General features: G+C 40.6%; 1 protein-coding gene across 1 annotated transcript in view; it reads right to left on the reverse strand.

The window, feature by feature from the left end:
* The window catches only part of kdrl (kinase insert domain receptor like), a 197,265-nt gene that overhangs the window by 125,881 nt on the left and 56,275 nt on the right, over positions 1-15,109 (reverse strand). The window contains exon 3 of the mRNA XM_048544908.2: positions 14,221-14,441. Within this exon, the coding sequence (XP_048400865.1) occupies positions 14,221-14,441 (221 nt within the window). The remainder of the gene's footprint in view (positions 1-14,220; positions 14,442-15,109) is intronic.

Consider the following 15,109-nt stretch of genomic DNA (forward strand, 5'->3'; position numbering starts at 1 on the left):
AGCTTTCTAAGCTCACTCTTCTCATTGCTTTCTGTTGTAAGGCTGTATGAGGATCACTGCAGACTTTTTCGGCAAGCTGCAAGTGAGAGCAAACCTTTCAGCTATAATTTCCTCATGAAAACCACACTGAGATGAAGTTAGTATTTTCTCTACATATAGTAAAATTTACATTTTAAAAAGTGTGAACCATGAACTAGATTTTTTCAACAATACATTAATTTGTTTATTTACTTTCTAGCCTGTCCAAGACGGCACAGAATTTATTGATGGGGTGATGCATCAATATGTGGTTACAAAATAGTGACCCATTTTGCGATACAGATTTTCTTTTCCGTACTCTAACACTCTTAGAGTGTCTAAGCCTGTGTGGGAGCATAACTGGGAGAATCTTCGATGCTTCTTAAATTTCTAAAGTTACAAAATGTATGGTGCTGAGATAGGTGAGTGGTAGAAAGGGAAGGAGGAATAATTGTTTGAGTATAATCATGCTGAGCTGACATAATAATGACATACTTTCTATTCTCTTTCAACAAAGCACTCACTAATTTTTCATTATCCATAATCCTGACAAGGCATTGGAGTTTTCACGACCACTCCTGCAGAGTAAAACATTATCAAAAGGCAGAGCTTAATATCGTTTGTTTCTTTATTTGCATTTCATTTTGGTTTACATTCCTCTAAAGTACCTCAAATGAACAAGTTTTCATGGGTCTTCATAGTTATGAAGAGTTTTCATGTAAAAGTTTTCTCAATACTTCTGTAAAGTGTCTTGAGATATCAATGTTGTTAACCAACCTGACAAGATGACATATTTCAGGTGGAACTTCAATCTGGGCCGTCTGGGTCAGAGGTAGATATACCATTACTGCACCAGACCAGCCCTTCCATGAAACATATTACAATGCAAAAGGTGCTGTTTTCTCAGTGAGAAAACTGATATAATATTTCTTTTTGATTTACATTGTAGACATTCTCATTTCTGTGCAATCCTGTTCCATTGGAGCAAGAATAAAATTTGGGACATGCAATTTTCAGCAGAACACATAAATGTAGTGTAATGTAATTGCTTCATATCATTTTCTGTTCGACTTGCATTGTTGTATGGTTACATGGCAGAAAAGCAGAAGCAGGCCATTTGGCACATCGTGTCTGCACTGCCATTCTGTAAGATTATGGCTGATCTGATCATCTTCAACTCCACTTTCCTGCCTTTTCTCCATACTCTTGATTCCCTTACTAATTAAAAATTTATCTCAGCCCTAAATATATTTAATGACACAACATCTATACCTCTATGCAACCTGTGGCAAGAATTCCACAGATTCACTAACTTCTGATCAGAGAAGTTCTTTGTGATCTATTTTGAACTGATTTCCCTTTAGTCTCAGATGATGCTGTCTGGTCCTGAACTGTCCCACATGGGGAGTCAACCTCTTAGCATTGACCCTGCCAAGCTCCCTAAGAAAACAAAGTGTGAAGCTGGATGAACACAGCAGGCCAAGCAACATCTCAGGAGCACAAAAGCTGGCATTTCGGGCCTAGACCCTTCATCAGAGAAGATGCTGCTTGGCCTGCTGTGTTCACCCAGCTTCACACTTTGTTATCTTGGATTCTCCAGCATTTTCAGTTCCCATTATCTCTGATCACAAGCTCCCTAAGAATTTTGTTTGATTCAATAGGGTCATCTTTCATTCTTCTAAAGTTCAGTGACCTTCAACTTCAAAGTCCAACCCACTCAACATCTCCTTATAAGAAGGCCCCTCCATGCCTGAGATCATCCTAATGAACCTTCTCCAGACTGCCTTCAATTCTAATATATCTTTCCTTACATAAGGGGATCAAAACTGTTCACAGGATGCTATCTGTGGGCTAACTATGTCCTTGTATTAGTTAATTTTAACAAGACTTCCCTATTTTAATACTGCATTCCCTTTGAAATATAGGCCAATATTCCACTTTTCTTCCTTGTTACCTGCTGGACGTGAATGCTATTTTTTCTGATTTATGCAGAAGGACTCTCCAATCGCTCAGATTTCTGCAGCCTTCCCCAATTTACATAATATTCAGCTACTCTTTTCCTCCTTCTATCTCACCACATTATGTACAATCTGTCAAGTTTTTGAATACTCACAAAATATGCTTATATCCCCCGCAGCCTCTTTGTGTTGCACTCATCATTTGCTTTTCCATCTATTTTTGAGCCATCCGCAAAAATGAGTATAATACAGTCATTCCCTCCAGAGAAATTTGGCAGGATAATCACAGTGCATCACAACAAGCAGCTTACTGCAGTTACTTAGTGTGCTCAAATTATGCCTGAAACACGATGAATATAAACGAGCTTATTTAGAACCTGTTCTGATGGTCAGGAATTCCATGTTGCGCTGACATTTTACACTTGGTTAGATATGGTAAAAAAGAAAGCCCACGTAACTTTGAAGAGCAGGTGTGCATGCTGGAATGGATAGAGATAGACGAAGCTGATGTGCTGAAAATTTTGTCAAACATTAAGATTGACAAGTTGCCAGGCCCGGACCAGATTTGTCCTCGGCTGCTTTGGGAAGCGAGAAATGCAATTGCTTCGCCACTTGCGAAGATCTTTGCATCCTCGCTCTCCACTGGAGTCGTACCTGAGGACTAGAGAGAGGCAAATGTAATTCCTCTCTTCAAGAAAGGAAATAGGGAAATCCCCGGCAATTATAGACCGGTAAGTCTCACGTCTGTCGTCTGCAAGGTGTTAGAAAGGATTCTGAGGGATAAGATTTATGACCATCTGGAAGAGCATGGCTTGATCAAATACAGTCAACACGGCTTTGTGAGGGGTAGGTCATGCCTTACAAACCTTATCGAGTTTTTTGAGGATGTGACTAGAAAAGTTGATGAGGGTCGAGCTGTGGATGTGGTGTATATGGACTTCAGTAAGGCATTTGATAAGGTTCCCCATGGTAGGCTCATTCAGAAGGTCAGGAGGAATGGGATACAGGGGAACTTAGCTGCTTGGATACAGAATTGGCTGGCCAACAGAAGACAGCGAGTGGTAGTAGAAGGAAAATATTCTGCCTGGAAGTCAGTGGTGAGTGGGGTTCCACAGGACTCTGTCCTTGGGCCTCTACTGTTTGTAATTTTTATTAATGACTTGGATGAGGGGATTGAAGGATGGGTCAGCAAGTTTGCAGACGACACAAAGGTCGGAGGTGTCGTTGACAGTGTAGAGGGCTGTTGTAGGCTGCAGCGGGACATTGACAGGATGCAGAGATGGGCTGAGAGGTGGCAGATGGAGTTCAACCTGGATAAATGCGAGGTGATGCATTTTGGAAGGTTGAATTTGAAAGCTGAGTACAGGATTAAGGATAGGATTCTTGGCAGCGTGGAGGAACAGAGGGATCTTGGTGTGCAGATACATAGATCCCTTAAAATGGCCACCCAAGTGGACCGGGTTGTTAAGAAAGCATATGGTGTTTTGGCTTTCATTAACAGGGGGATTGAGTTTAAGAGTCGTGAGATCTTGTTGCAGCTCTATAAAACTTTGGTTAGACCGCACTTGGAATACTGCGTCCAGTTCTGGTTGCCCTATTATAGGAAAGATGTGGATGCTTTGGAGAGGGTTCAGAGGAGGTTTACCAGGATGCTGCCTGGACTGGAGGGCTTATCTTATGAAGAGAGGTTGGCTGAGCTCGGTCTCTTTTCATTGGAGAAAAGGAGGAGGAGAGGGGACCTAATTGAGGTATACAAGATAATGAGAGGCATAGATAGAGTTGATAGCCAGAGACTATTTCCCAGGGCAGAAATGGCTAGCACGAGGGGTCATAGTTTTAAGCTGGTTGGTGGAAAGTATAGAGGGGATGTCAGAGGCAGGTTCTTTACGCAGAGAGTTGTGAGAGCATGGAATGCGTTGCCAGCAGCAGTTGTGGAAGCAAGGTCATTGGGGTCATTTAAGAGACTGCTGGACATGTATATGGTCACAGAAATTTGAGGGTGCATACATGAGGATCAATGGTCGGCACAACATTGTGGGCTGAAGGGCCTGTTCTGTGCTGTACTGTTCTATGTTCTATGTTCTATGTTAACTGAATAGAATTGAGCATGTGGTAAGGGTTCACTCATTTAAGACTGAAATGAGATGAAATTCTTCTCTGAGGATAGTGAATCGGTGGAATTATTTGCTGCAGAGATCTGTTGAGGCTGGGTCATCAAATATAAGTAGAGCTAGACTGATTCTTAATCAATAAGGCAATCAAGGGCTACGAGGAAAAGGTAGGAAATGTAGTTGAGGATGATCAGAATAGGCAAGATCTCATTCAATGGTGGAACAGTTTTCATGGGCAGAATGCCAACTTTTGTGCCTATATTTTGTGGACATATAACAACAAAGGTTGGGTCAAGAAATGGCACATTTTAATAATATATTAGCATTCAATTGTGTGCCTCCAATGTTTATTCTTGCTTTGAAATATATAGTTCTTGTTCTTGAACTGCAATTCCCTTTTAAATCTTTCAAATGTACCACAGTCTGATGGGGTGATTATTTTCTCTGTGTACTGGTAAAGAACAGCCTTTCTGAAATGGTCTACCTAAATCCTGCTCTTACTGAGGTCGCAGAGTTCTGTGTCACAGCTGTACTCCAGGTGGTGACCACAAAATTGAAGTTGGCATGGCAGTAATAATAAGGGAATACTGAACTGTCAGAGGTTCCTTCCTTCAGTTGAGGCGTTAAACTGAGGCTTTCTCTCCCTCCTCAATTGGATTTTAAAGGTCTCCTGCCACTATTTAGAAGAAGAGCAGGGAAGAGCTGTCTCCTGTGCCTTGGCCAGTACTTATTAGATTAGATTCCCTACAGTGTGGAAACAGACCCTTCGGCCCAACAAGTCCACGCCTCCCCTTGGAGCATCCCACCCAGACCCACCTCCCTATAACCCACACAACCCTGAACACTATGGGCAATTTAGCATGGGCAATCCACCCAACCTGCACATCTTTGGACTGTGGGAGGAAACCAGAGCACCCGGAGGAAACCCACGCAGACACGGGGAGAATGTGCAAACTCCACACAGACAGTTACCCGAGGCTGGAATCAAACCTGGGTCCCTGGCGCTGTGAGGCTGCAGTGCTAACCACTGAGCCACCGCGCCACCCAATCACCAATCATCACCTAGGAAACAGATTATGTGTTCATTAAAACAATACAGTTTGTGAGAGATAGTAGGAACTGCAGATGCTGGAGAATCTGAGATAACAAGTTGTAGAGCTGGATGAACACAGCAGGCCAAGCAGCATCAGAGGAGCAGCACAGCTGACGTTTCAGGCCTAGACGCCTCTTCAGCAAATTGTCAATTACATTTTCTTCATTACAGCAGTAAAATATGTTAGGATATCCTAAAGTTGTGAAAAGTACAAAGTAAATGCAAGTCTTGCATTTTCTTTCTATACTGTACCAAATTGTCATTAATTTAACATTGAACCTGCCACTCTGGGACATTCATATTCTTCAGTCTGTTGAGTGTCAGGCTGATTACAAAAAAAAAGCAAACAGCTGTGCCACAAATAATAAATTATTCTCCTTCCACTTGTAGGAAAAATGCCCAAAAAACTATTATAACTGTGACCTCAAAACACTGATAAAGGATCAATACCAATTTAAGTATGATGATTTATGCAAACACAATATTCCTTCCCAGTTATGTAAAACAAACAATCAAGACCATAAGCTCTGATTGTTAAGGAGAAAATAAAGATGTTTGGATGCATGACCTCTCTGTAAGAAAAGACCAAAGCTGGAAGCTAACTGAGTGCGTTACCATGTTTAACTCAAATTTCATCGGAACACCATCTACAAGTTTGCTAACAACACCACTGCTGTAGGCCGGATTTCAAACTACACCACAGCTGTAGGCCGGATTTCAAACTATGTCGAGACAGAATACAGGAAGGAAATAGAATGCTTGGTGTTGTGGTGTGAAGATAACAATCTGTCCCTCAATGTCAGCAAAACTAAAGAGCTGATCATCGACTACAGGCAATAAGGAGAAGGGCGTGCCCTTATTGACATCAACAGACCTGGCGTGGAGAGGATTGAGAGCGTCAAGTTCCTGGGAATGACGTTAACCAACAATCTGCCCTGGGCCACCCATGTAGGTGCGACTGTCTAGAAGGTACAACAATGTCTCTTCATCTTCAGGAGGCTAAGGAAATTTGGCAAGTCCATAAGGACCCCCACCAACTTTTACAGATGGGCCATTGAAAGCATTTTACCTGGATGCACCGCAGCTTGGTACAGCAACTGCTGTGCTCAGGATTGTAAGAAACTACAGAAAGTTATAGACACGGCCCAGACCAATACGCAGGCCAGCCTCTCATCCATCGACTACATCTATACTTCTTGTTCCTGCAGAAAAGCAGCCAACATCACCAAAGGTCCCTCCTATCCTGGTTATAATCTCTTCCAATCACTTCAGTTGGGCAGAAGATACAAAGCTTAAACGTACATACCAACAGGTTCAAGAACAGCTACTTCCCTGCTGTTATTAGTCTGCTGAATGACCCCTCAAATTTCAATTGCAATGTTGATCTTGCTTTGTACACATTGCTCTGTTCAAATACCCTATGATCTGCATGTCCTTGTATGTTATAATTTGCCTGTACTGTGTGCAAAACAAACTTTTCACTGTACTTGGGTACATGTGACAACAGTAAATCAAATCAAATCAAATCAATCATTTCGACTTGGAGGTCATGAAGGCTATCAACAAAATTGCAGTAACATAAGCGTACTTTGTATTAGAAATAGACCACTTGGCACTAGGAGCCTATCCTATCATTGAAGAAGATCATGACTAATCTGATTCAGCCTCAGTTCCACTTTACTGCCTGTTCTTCATTACCTTCAAAACCACTGTAGATCACCAATCAGCCTGATGTAGCCTTCTGTGAGCTAGCTGATACTATAAAAAGCAACAAAAACAGAAGTCGCTGGAAAAGCTCAGCAGGTCCGGCAGCATTTATGAAGAAAACAAATCAGATAACATTTCTGGTCCAGTGACCCTTCCTCAGAACTGCCTCCGCTCTCCTTTTGGCTTTTACTATAAAAGCCAAACTTATTTAACATGCAGCCCTCAGACTGATCTATCAAACTGAAGAATCCTCGAAAATTAGAGCTATACAACACATCTTTGTTAACACTGAAGTCTCGGCTAGTGGTTCTTAGATTAGTTCTAGTTCCTTTTGCAGTTTTTACTAGATTTAGGCAGTCCTTGTGCAGGCTGTTAGAGAAAGCATCGTGTTGAAAAGTGCATTTTTAAAAGAGTAAGAGTCAATGAGAGTGAGAGCAAAAGGCTGGAGAAGTTAAGATTTTAGAGAGAGATGTATTTAAAACTGTATCACCAAGTTTTATCACCTGCCTGGAGATTAAGAGACACTGGGTTTAAACCAGAAACATCAGAAGCAGTTAGCAACCAGTTCATCCATATCACTAAACAATCAGGTTGCGCAAGTCCAGGAAATTTGCTAACTACAAGCATATATTATTCAGTTGTCTAAAAGAAGACAAATGGCTTGCATTTATAGAACCCTTTTCAACTCTGGATGTCTCAATGCTCTTTACAACTAATGAATTATTTTGGAAGTGTCATCGCTCTTTTAATTTAGGGCCAGCTATCTAATGTTAATTTTCAGCCATGTGACTCTAAAGTACTTTACAAATGCATTTTAATCTCTGACATGAATTTCAACTGTAATGTTATTATCAGCAAGTTATTAATGATTGGTTTCTGTTTCTCTTTTTTCATAAATGAATCATATCTACTAATTAATTACATTCTCAATGTTTAAAAATAATTATTGCTAACTGTGAGAGCAAATAAATTTAGGGCTTATAAATTACTGTAAGTTTGTGACTGTCGTTTGACATCTTATTTGATAGTTTACTAGAAAAAGTTAATTTGGTAGCTCGTACACATTCTAATGGAAGGTGTAGTGTCAATGCTGATACGTTCTGAACCTATTAATGTCAGACAGTTCACCAAGCCTATGTTATGCATTCCTAGCTGGAAAAGTTACTTGTTAAGGAGTTATGGTGAAGGCATTTGGGATTTTTACAATGCCCAAAACTTGTCTCATGATGGCAGTTCCATTATTTCTACAACCGAGACATCTTCACGCACAGTTAACAAATATTGAAGCCAAAATCATATTCCCGATGAAACAGTATCATTCCAGACAATTCATGACATACTGGATTTATTTTATACTGTTCCTGTGTTTGGAATTCTGTGGGTCTGTACTGAGCACATGTATTTCATACATAAATCTGTCCATTATGGAATGCGTTTGATTCTTTTTAAAACTGCCAACCTGTTTTTCATCACCTCACATCTACAAGAACTGTACAGTGCTAAGTTATTTGGGTGCTCACAATTCTAAAAGAAAGATGGTGAAGGTCACTACAGATGTATCATAAACTATAACATTTTTTCTTTCGACTTGATGCAGAACACTTGTTAATCCTGCAAGGGTGAAATCAAATAAGTAATCTCGTCATGCAAAGAATGAAATGGTTTCACAATGTGAACACATTGAAATAATTTTGAATTCCTCTTGGGAGTTTTAAAAAGTTAGCTCAGGTCTTTGGATACTGATACTGACTATACTTTGTATACTTTGAATAAGCTGGGCTGGTTTTGGGATGCTGTGGGGGAAGGGGACCAGCCCAGCTTGCCCCCGCTTCCCTAACCTGTTCTTCCTCGCACCTATCCCCTCCTCCCACCTCAAGCCGCACCTCCATCTCCTACCTACTAACCTCATCCCGCCCCCTTGACCTGTCCGTCCTCCCTGGACTGATCTATCCCCTCCCTACCTCCCCACCTATACTCTCCTCTCCACTTATCTTCTTTTCTCTCCATCTTCGGTCCGCCTCCCCCTCTCTCCCTATTTATTTCAGAACCCTCTCCCCATCGCTCTCTCTGATGAAGGATCTAGGCCCGAAACGTCAGCTTTTGTGCTCCTGAGATGCTGCTTGGCCTGCTGTGTTCATCCAGCTCCAAACCTTGTTATCAGAGAATCAGACCCAAGGGCTTTTTTCTCTGAAATTTGCATTTTTACAAGTTTATGATTTGGTTTTGTGTGGTTTTGTCATCAACAGTTTAGTTCTGTGCAAATTGTTTGTGAAATCAACCCCAAAATGCTCTTTTATGTTTGCAAACTTTTTGTTTTTGGGAGTGTGTTGCAATTGTTAGAAAGTGATTTTTGAATTTCCCTCCTAATTCTTAAATGCCTGCTACTAAAGTAAATCAAGATAAATGAAAATTCATTTCCAGTGAGCAAATGCACAATTAAATGATGTCGTGGAATATCACTTCTCTTGGAGCCTTTTAATCACTGACCAGTTTTCAAAGATCCTGACACTGATGCATCACATTATATCAGGAACTTGAAAACAAAGGCGAATCAGGAAATAATTGCAAATGACCAGCATTTCCGAAACCTTCAGAATCTATTTCCCAAGCAGAAGAGAATACAAAGGGGCACCGAACACTTCCCTTTCGGTAATCTGTACTCACATTGACTTAACTCCGCATTCCTCCAACTCAGTATTGCATGCTGCATTTTGTTGAATATGATCCTGTATTTCTATTTAAAACTGTCATGCGATGAGAAGTGGTGGCTTTAAGTCTAGACTGTGTGACACTCATCACACATCCTTTATGATGAAATCTAGTATGGATTTTTATTTGGTTTGCTGATTTCGACCACATATGAGTGCCAAATTCTGAGGGATTTTTGTAAAAGCTGCATTCAAATGACTCCAGATTAGTGAGTTGGTTTGCAATACATTATAGTAACCCACACCTGCATGTGTTACTAAGTAGTTACCTATACGATGCATTTCAATGCAGATCAGCAAGAGAGAGTAAGAAGAATAAATGACTTAATTTTGGATGTTTTAACAGGTTCATCTGTCCAAGACACAGAACTAGCTATGTTACAAGGCAGCTTGTAAATTCATTCAGGAAGCGTGGTATGGAAATGGATGAAAACCACTTTGGCACTTTTTTTGAGGCAAACCATTGAAGTTTTTATTGCCTCTTCCTTTTCCTGCAATACCTTACCATGAGCACCTTACATTCATATTGATTGCCAAAAATGGAACTAAATACTTTTTGTCAGCTGCAGTGGGCTAGATTTAAAGCAGATGAGCTCATGGCCTTAGTTGTGGATAGAGAATGAAATTCAGAAAAAATATTGAGTGTAGTGGAAAATTCTATTTCAACTCATCAACTTTCACATTTTATATGAATGTGTTAGGTTGTTTCTGTGTTAGGAAGGGGCAGATTGTTAATTTCAATATGTTAATCGCTCATTTAAACAATATTTGTTTGGCTTTGGCTTCTTGGGATTCCCAGGTTTGGAAGAAATCACCAGCAAAAGCAAAGTGAGAAGATTATGGCAACTGAGGCAGGTAGAAATGCACTCAGCTGAGAGATGACCTTGTGCACTTTGGTGATGTTATCAACATTTTGGAAGTGGCCTACACCTTGGAGCTCTGATCTATTATTTATCAAACATGATCGAACGGTGAAGCAGACTCGATGGGCCGAATGGCCTAATTCTGCTTCTATATCTTATGGTCTTATGTTTCGACTTTCAGAGGTTAGGAACAAGATGATCATGAGTAACAGCAGGAGAAGCAAAATGGGCAGTGATGCAGTTTCATAGGAGGACTTACCCTGAACATAGGGCCTACAAGCAGAGGATAAGCTTACATCGACATGTTGGAGCACCAGTGGTGGGGAGATTTGGGTTGTCACATTAGGTTGTAGGAGTTATTTGCAGCCCACTGGAACCAAACCTGTTGTCAACAGGACTGGTTGGCCACAAGTGGCGGCCAATGTCATCACAGCTTTAAAATTTCTTTTTGCCTCTGATCCTCCTAGAGTTCATCATGAGGCATCTGTAGCATTGTGCGGTCAGTGTAAGATATGTCACTGAATTATACTTTGCCAGGCTGGCAACCTGCTTGATTCTCACTACATCCACAAGCATCCACTCCTCCATCACCGAAGATCAGTATCAACAATGTGTACTATCTACAAGTTGCACTGCAGAAATTCACCAAAGACTCTCAGACAACACCTTCCAAACCTGTGTGCACTTCAATCTAGAAGGACAAGGGCACGAGACATATAGGAACAACACCTCATCCAAGTCCCCCTCCAAGTCACTCACCATCCTGACTTGGAAATACATTGCTGTTCCTTCACTGTTACAGATCAAAATCCTGGAATTTTCTCCCAAAAGCATTGTGGGTCAACCTACAGCTGATGGACTGCAGTGGTTCAAGAAGGCAACTCACCATTACCTTCTCAAGGGCAACTAGGGATGGGCAAGAAATGTTGGCCCAGCCAGAGACACCCACATCCCACAAATGAATTGAAAAACAAACCCTGAGTCCGTACAAACACACACACACACATGTGCAAGTCAAATGTTTGCAAGACAAACGAGATGTTTGTGGTATGGCAGCATGGACCACAGTATCATAGGGAGAAACTGCGTGCCCTTCTGGTCGCCACATTACCAAAAAATGTGGATGTTTTGGAGAGGTTGCAGAGGAGGTTGACCAGGATGTTGCTGAATACGGAGGGCGCTAGCTATGAAGAGAGGTTGAATAGATTAGGATTATTTACATTAGAAAGATGAAGATTGAGTGGGGACCTGATTGAGATCTACAAAATTATGAGAGGTACAGACAGGGTGGATAGTAAGAAGCTTCTCCCCACAGTGGGGGACTCAATTACTAGGAGTCATGATTTCAAGGTGAGATGGGAAAAATTTAATAGAGATATGCGTGGAAAGTTCTTTACGTAGAGGGTGGTGGGTGCCTGGAACGTGTTGCTAGCGGAGGTGGTAGAGGTGGGCATGATGCCGTCATTTAAGAAGTAGCCAGACAGATATATGAATTGGCAGGGAGCAGAGGGATACAGATCGTTGGAAAATAGGCGACAGGTTTAGATAGAGGATCTGGATCAGCACAGGCTTGGAGGGCTGAAGGGCCTGTTCCTGTGCTGTAATTTTCTTTGTTCTTTGTTCTTGAAATGACCCTCTGGAGGAGTGAGCAAAAATTATTTTGATCAAGAAGGAAGATTCATTGAGAAGGATGAACCATACATGAATAACAAAGGTGCTTAGGAAAGAATCCAACCAAAACTAAGGCATACAGACCTTGTAAACTAGTGATAGGCTAAAGGATGATTAAAACAATGATAAAAAGGAAGAAAACTGATCATAAAAGTAAATTGGTTAGGAATACATAAAAATAAACAGCAAAACTTCTCCAGGTACAGAAAGGAAAAAATAACTAAAGTGAACGTGGCAACGTTGGAGGATGCGATGGGGGAATTCATAATGCGGAGCAAGGAAATTTAAATAATCTCAATCAATAATTTATGTTGATTTTCACAGTGGGGGACATTATAAACATCCTAAAACTATCAGATATATAAAGTGTTAATGGGAAGTAAAGTCTTGTCACTGTGCCTTTATCACGAAGGAGAATTTATTTCATAAAATAATGGGACTCGGATTGGGGGTGGAAGAGGAGGGGACAAATGCAGACGAGTCTTCAGGATCTCGTGGTCCGAATGCAATGATTTTAAAGGAAGTGGCGGCAGAGGCGACATTGGTCAGAATATTCCGTGACTCACTGGATTCCCAGCAGATTGAGAAATTGGTGATGTGATACTCCCGTACAAGAATGGAAGGAAACAGAAAGCAGGAAACTAAAGGCCACTTAGATGTTAGGCCATTGTGGGGAAAATCCTAGAGACTTTCATTAAGCAAGAAATCACAGGACATTTAGAAAAGCTTAACACAATGAACGAGAGTCAACATGGGTTTATGAAAGGAAAATCGTGTTTGACAAGTTTTCTAGAGTTCTCTGAGCATATAGCGAGCATATTTGGATTTTCAGAAAGCATTTGTTCAGGTTCTGCATAATAGGTATTGCACACGATGCTTTGGGGGTAATATATTAGCATGGGTTGAGGGTTAGTTACCATACACCTTCTGTAATTTCAGTTCATAACATCAGCATTGTACTAGAGTAAGCTTGAATGGGTACAGTGAAGAGATAACGCTCATCAGAATGTCGGTGAATAGATCGTCGCTGTCCCTTTCCTGCTCTGCTTAGGTTATTAAACCATTTGCTACATTATGACCAGCAGGGACATTTCATATGCCACCTCTCATGCGTTTCCGTAGTGTTCCCTGCCGGCTTCCCTCATTAATTTTTAAGAAAGAAAATATTCTCTCAGGTCATTATAACCTCCAGTAGCACACATTGGAAGACATCACTGAAATGAGGTGCTATTTAATCTTTTGGTTTTCATTCTTCCTAATCTTTCGATTCAAATTATGTTTGAATTAGAACAGGAATTGAAATCATATCATGCAGGTGACCATCACTTCTATTGATGATAAATGGCTGGAAAACCCAGGAACCAGGTGATAATATAATAGCTCAGATAAAGAGCAACTGACTGAGGTTACCAGACTCCTGAGTTCCCAGCATCATACAAACCGCCCCTATATATTTCACGATAAGAAAATCTATCCAAAGTTTTGAATATCTATTTTTGTGGGAAGCGAGCACATTGAGTACTGATGTGAGATAACCAGGCAAACTACTCTAAACTGAGAACAAGTTAAAGCAAGATAAAAAATGAATCACGCACAACATATTTTTATTCTTTAAAAAAATCCCTTTTCATCAATGAATTTTTTGTTCACATTCATTTTGCCATACTGCTTGCTACCTGGTGAAGGAAAGACACTATTAGAACATACAGAAGAAAGGTCTGGAGCAATCAATTCACTGCTGTATCCTTCCTCTCTGTAAGTGATTAGTGAGTTCCCAATCTGCACTTCTTCCTGAATTACAGGTTCCAAATCATGCATCAATTCTCCACACCACAGCATCCGAGAAAGCAAACACATCAATTCAAACTTTTTGTTTGTAGGAATATTGATTTGTGAATAAGTTAGCTTTTTAATCACACTGCCATTCAGCATGTGCAGTCTATGCTGCCTCAATTAAACTATTATCATTTAAGTTAATGGATCAACAAATCACACTGTATCACACTTGGAGTTTTCTGTGAAAGGATTATTGCTTATAGCACATACAGGTAGAAATGGCCACAAAAGGAGACTTCAAACAGATTTCCTTACCTTTGACAAATACATAGATCTTGGATTTAAGATTTTCAGTGTCTGCAGGAGTGTCATATTTACAAATATAGCTTCCAGTGTCACTGCGATGAGCCTTCTTTAAAGTCATGGTACTGCAAAAATACTTCTGCTCATCATCACATCTATAGTTGGTTATGTTTAATCTGTTTTTTGTAGAATCTGGTAGGTTGGGTCCAGACCAGTTCAAGGATGCTTGGCCCCTGTTGATAAACCACAATGATCAAAATGAATAAGGTGCTTTATACTAGGTGTAGATCTTTGCTTTCCCTTCATGAAATTGCAAAATCACATGAAGAGACAATGGGTCATATGTGATATGGCCGTGGTCTTGCACAAAGAGAAAAATTATGTGACTTGTCGTACACTCATTATCTGGTGATTGTTACACTGCTGTTTATGGGAGCTCAATCAGTTCCAATTTCCAATTGTACAACAGAACTCCATTAGCTGCAAAGCACTTGGAAATATCTGTTGGTCATGAAAGGACAATATGAATGCAAGTCCTTTATCTTATAAATGTCTCATTTGCACAGACCTCATATTGACTGCAACCATTAGTGCAAGAAGTAAAATTACATCACTGTGGGCCTGGTTTACTAGTCCACATTCCCTGAAAATGGAAATTGCCCATCATAAATTTTGGAATGCTGTAGTTAAATACGCAGACATTCTGATCCAACAGTATCCTGCAGGTTTCAGAAGTGAATCTTCAGTTAATCTGATATTTAAGAAAGAAGTGTGATCAAGTCATTGGGAGTGCTCCCTAATGTTCTCCAAATAGAAGCATCCAGTTGAACACCAAAGAACAGCTTGGTTTAACAGATAATAAAATGTGAGGCTGGATGAACACAGCAGGCCAAGCAGCATC

Source organism: Stegostoma tigrinum, chromosome 15, assembly GCF_030684315.1.
Source record: "Stegostoma tigrinum isolate sSteTig4 chromosome 15, sSteTig4.hap1, whole genome shotgun sequence".
In the NCBI taxonomy this organism is placed as follows: domain Eukaryota; kingdom Metazoa; phylum Chordata; class Chondrichthyes; order Orectolobiformes; family Stegostomatidae; genus Stegostoma; species Stegostoma tigrinum.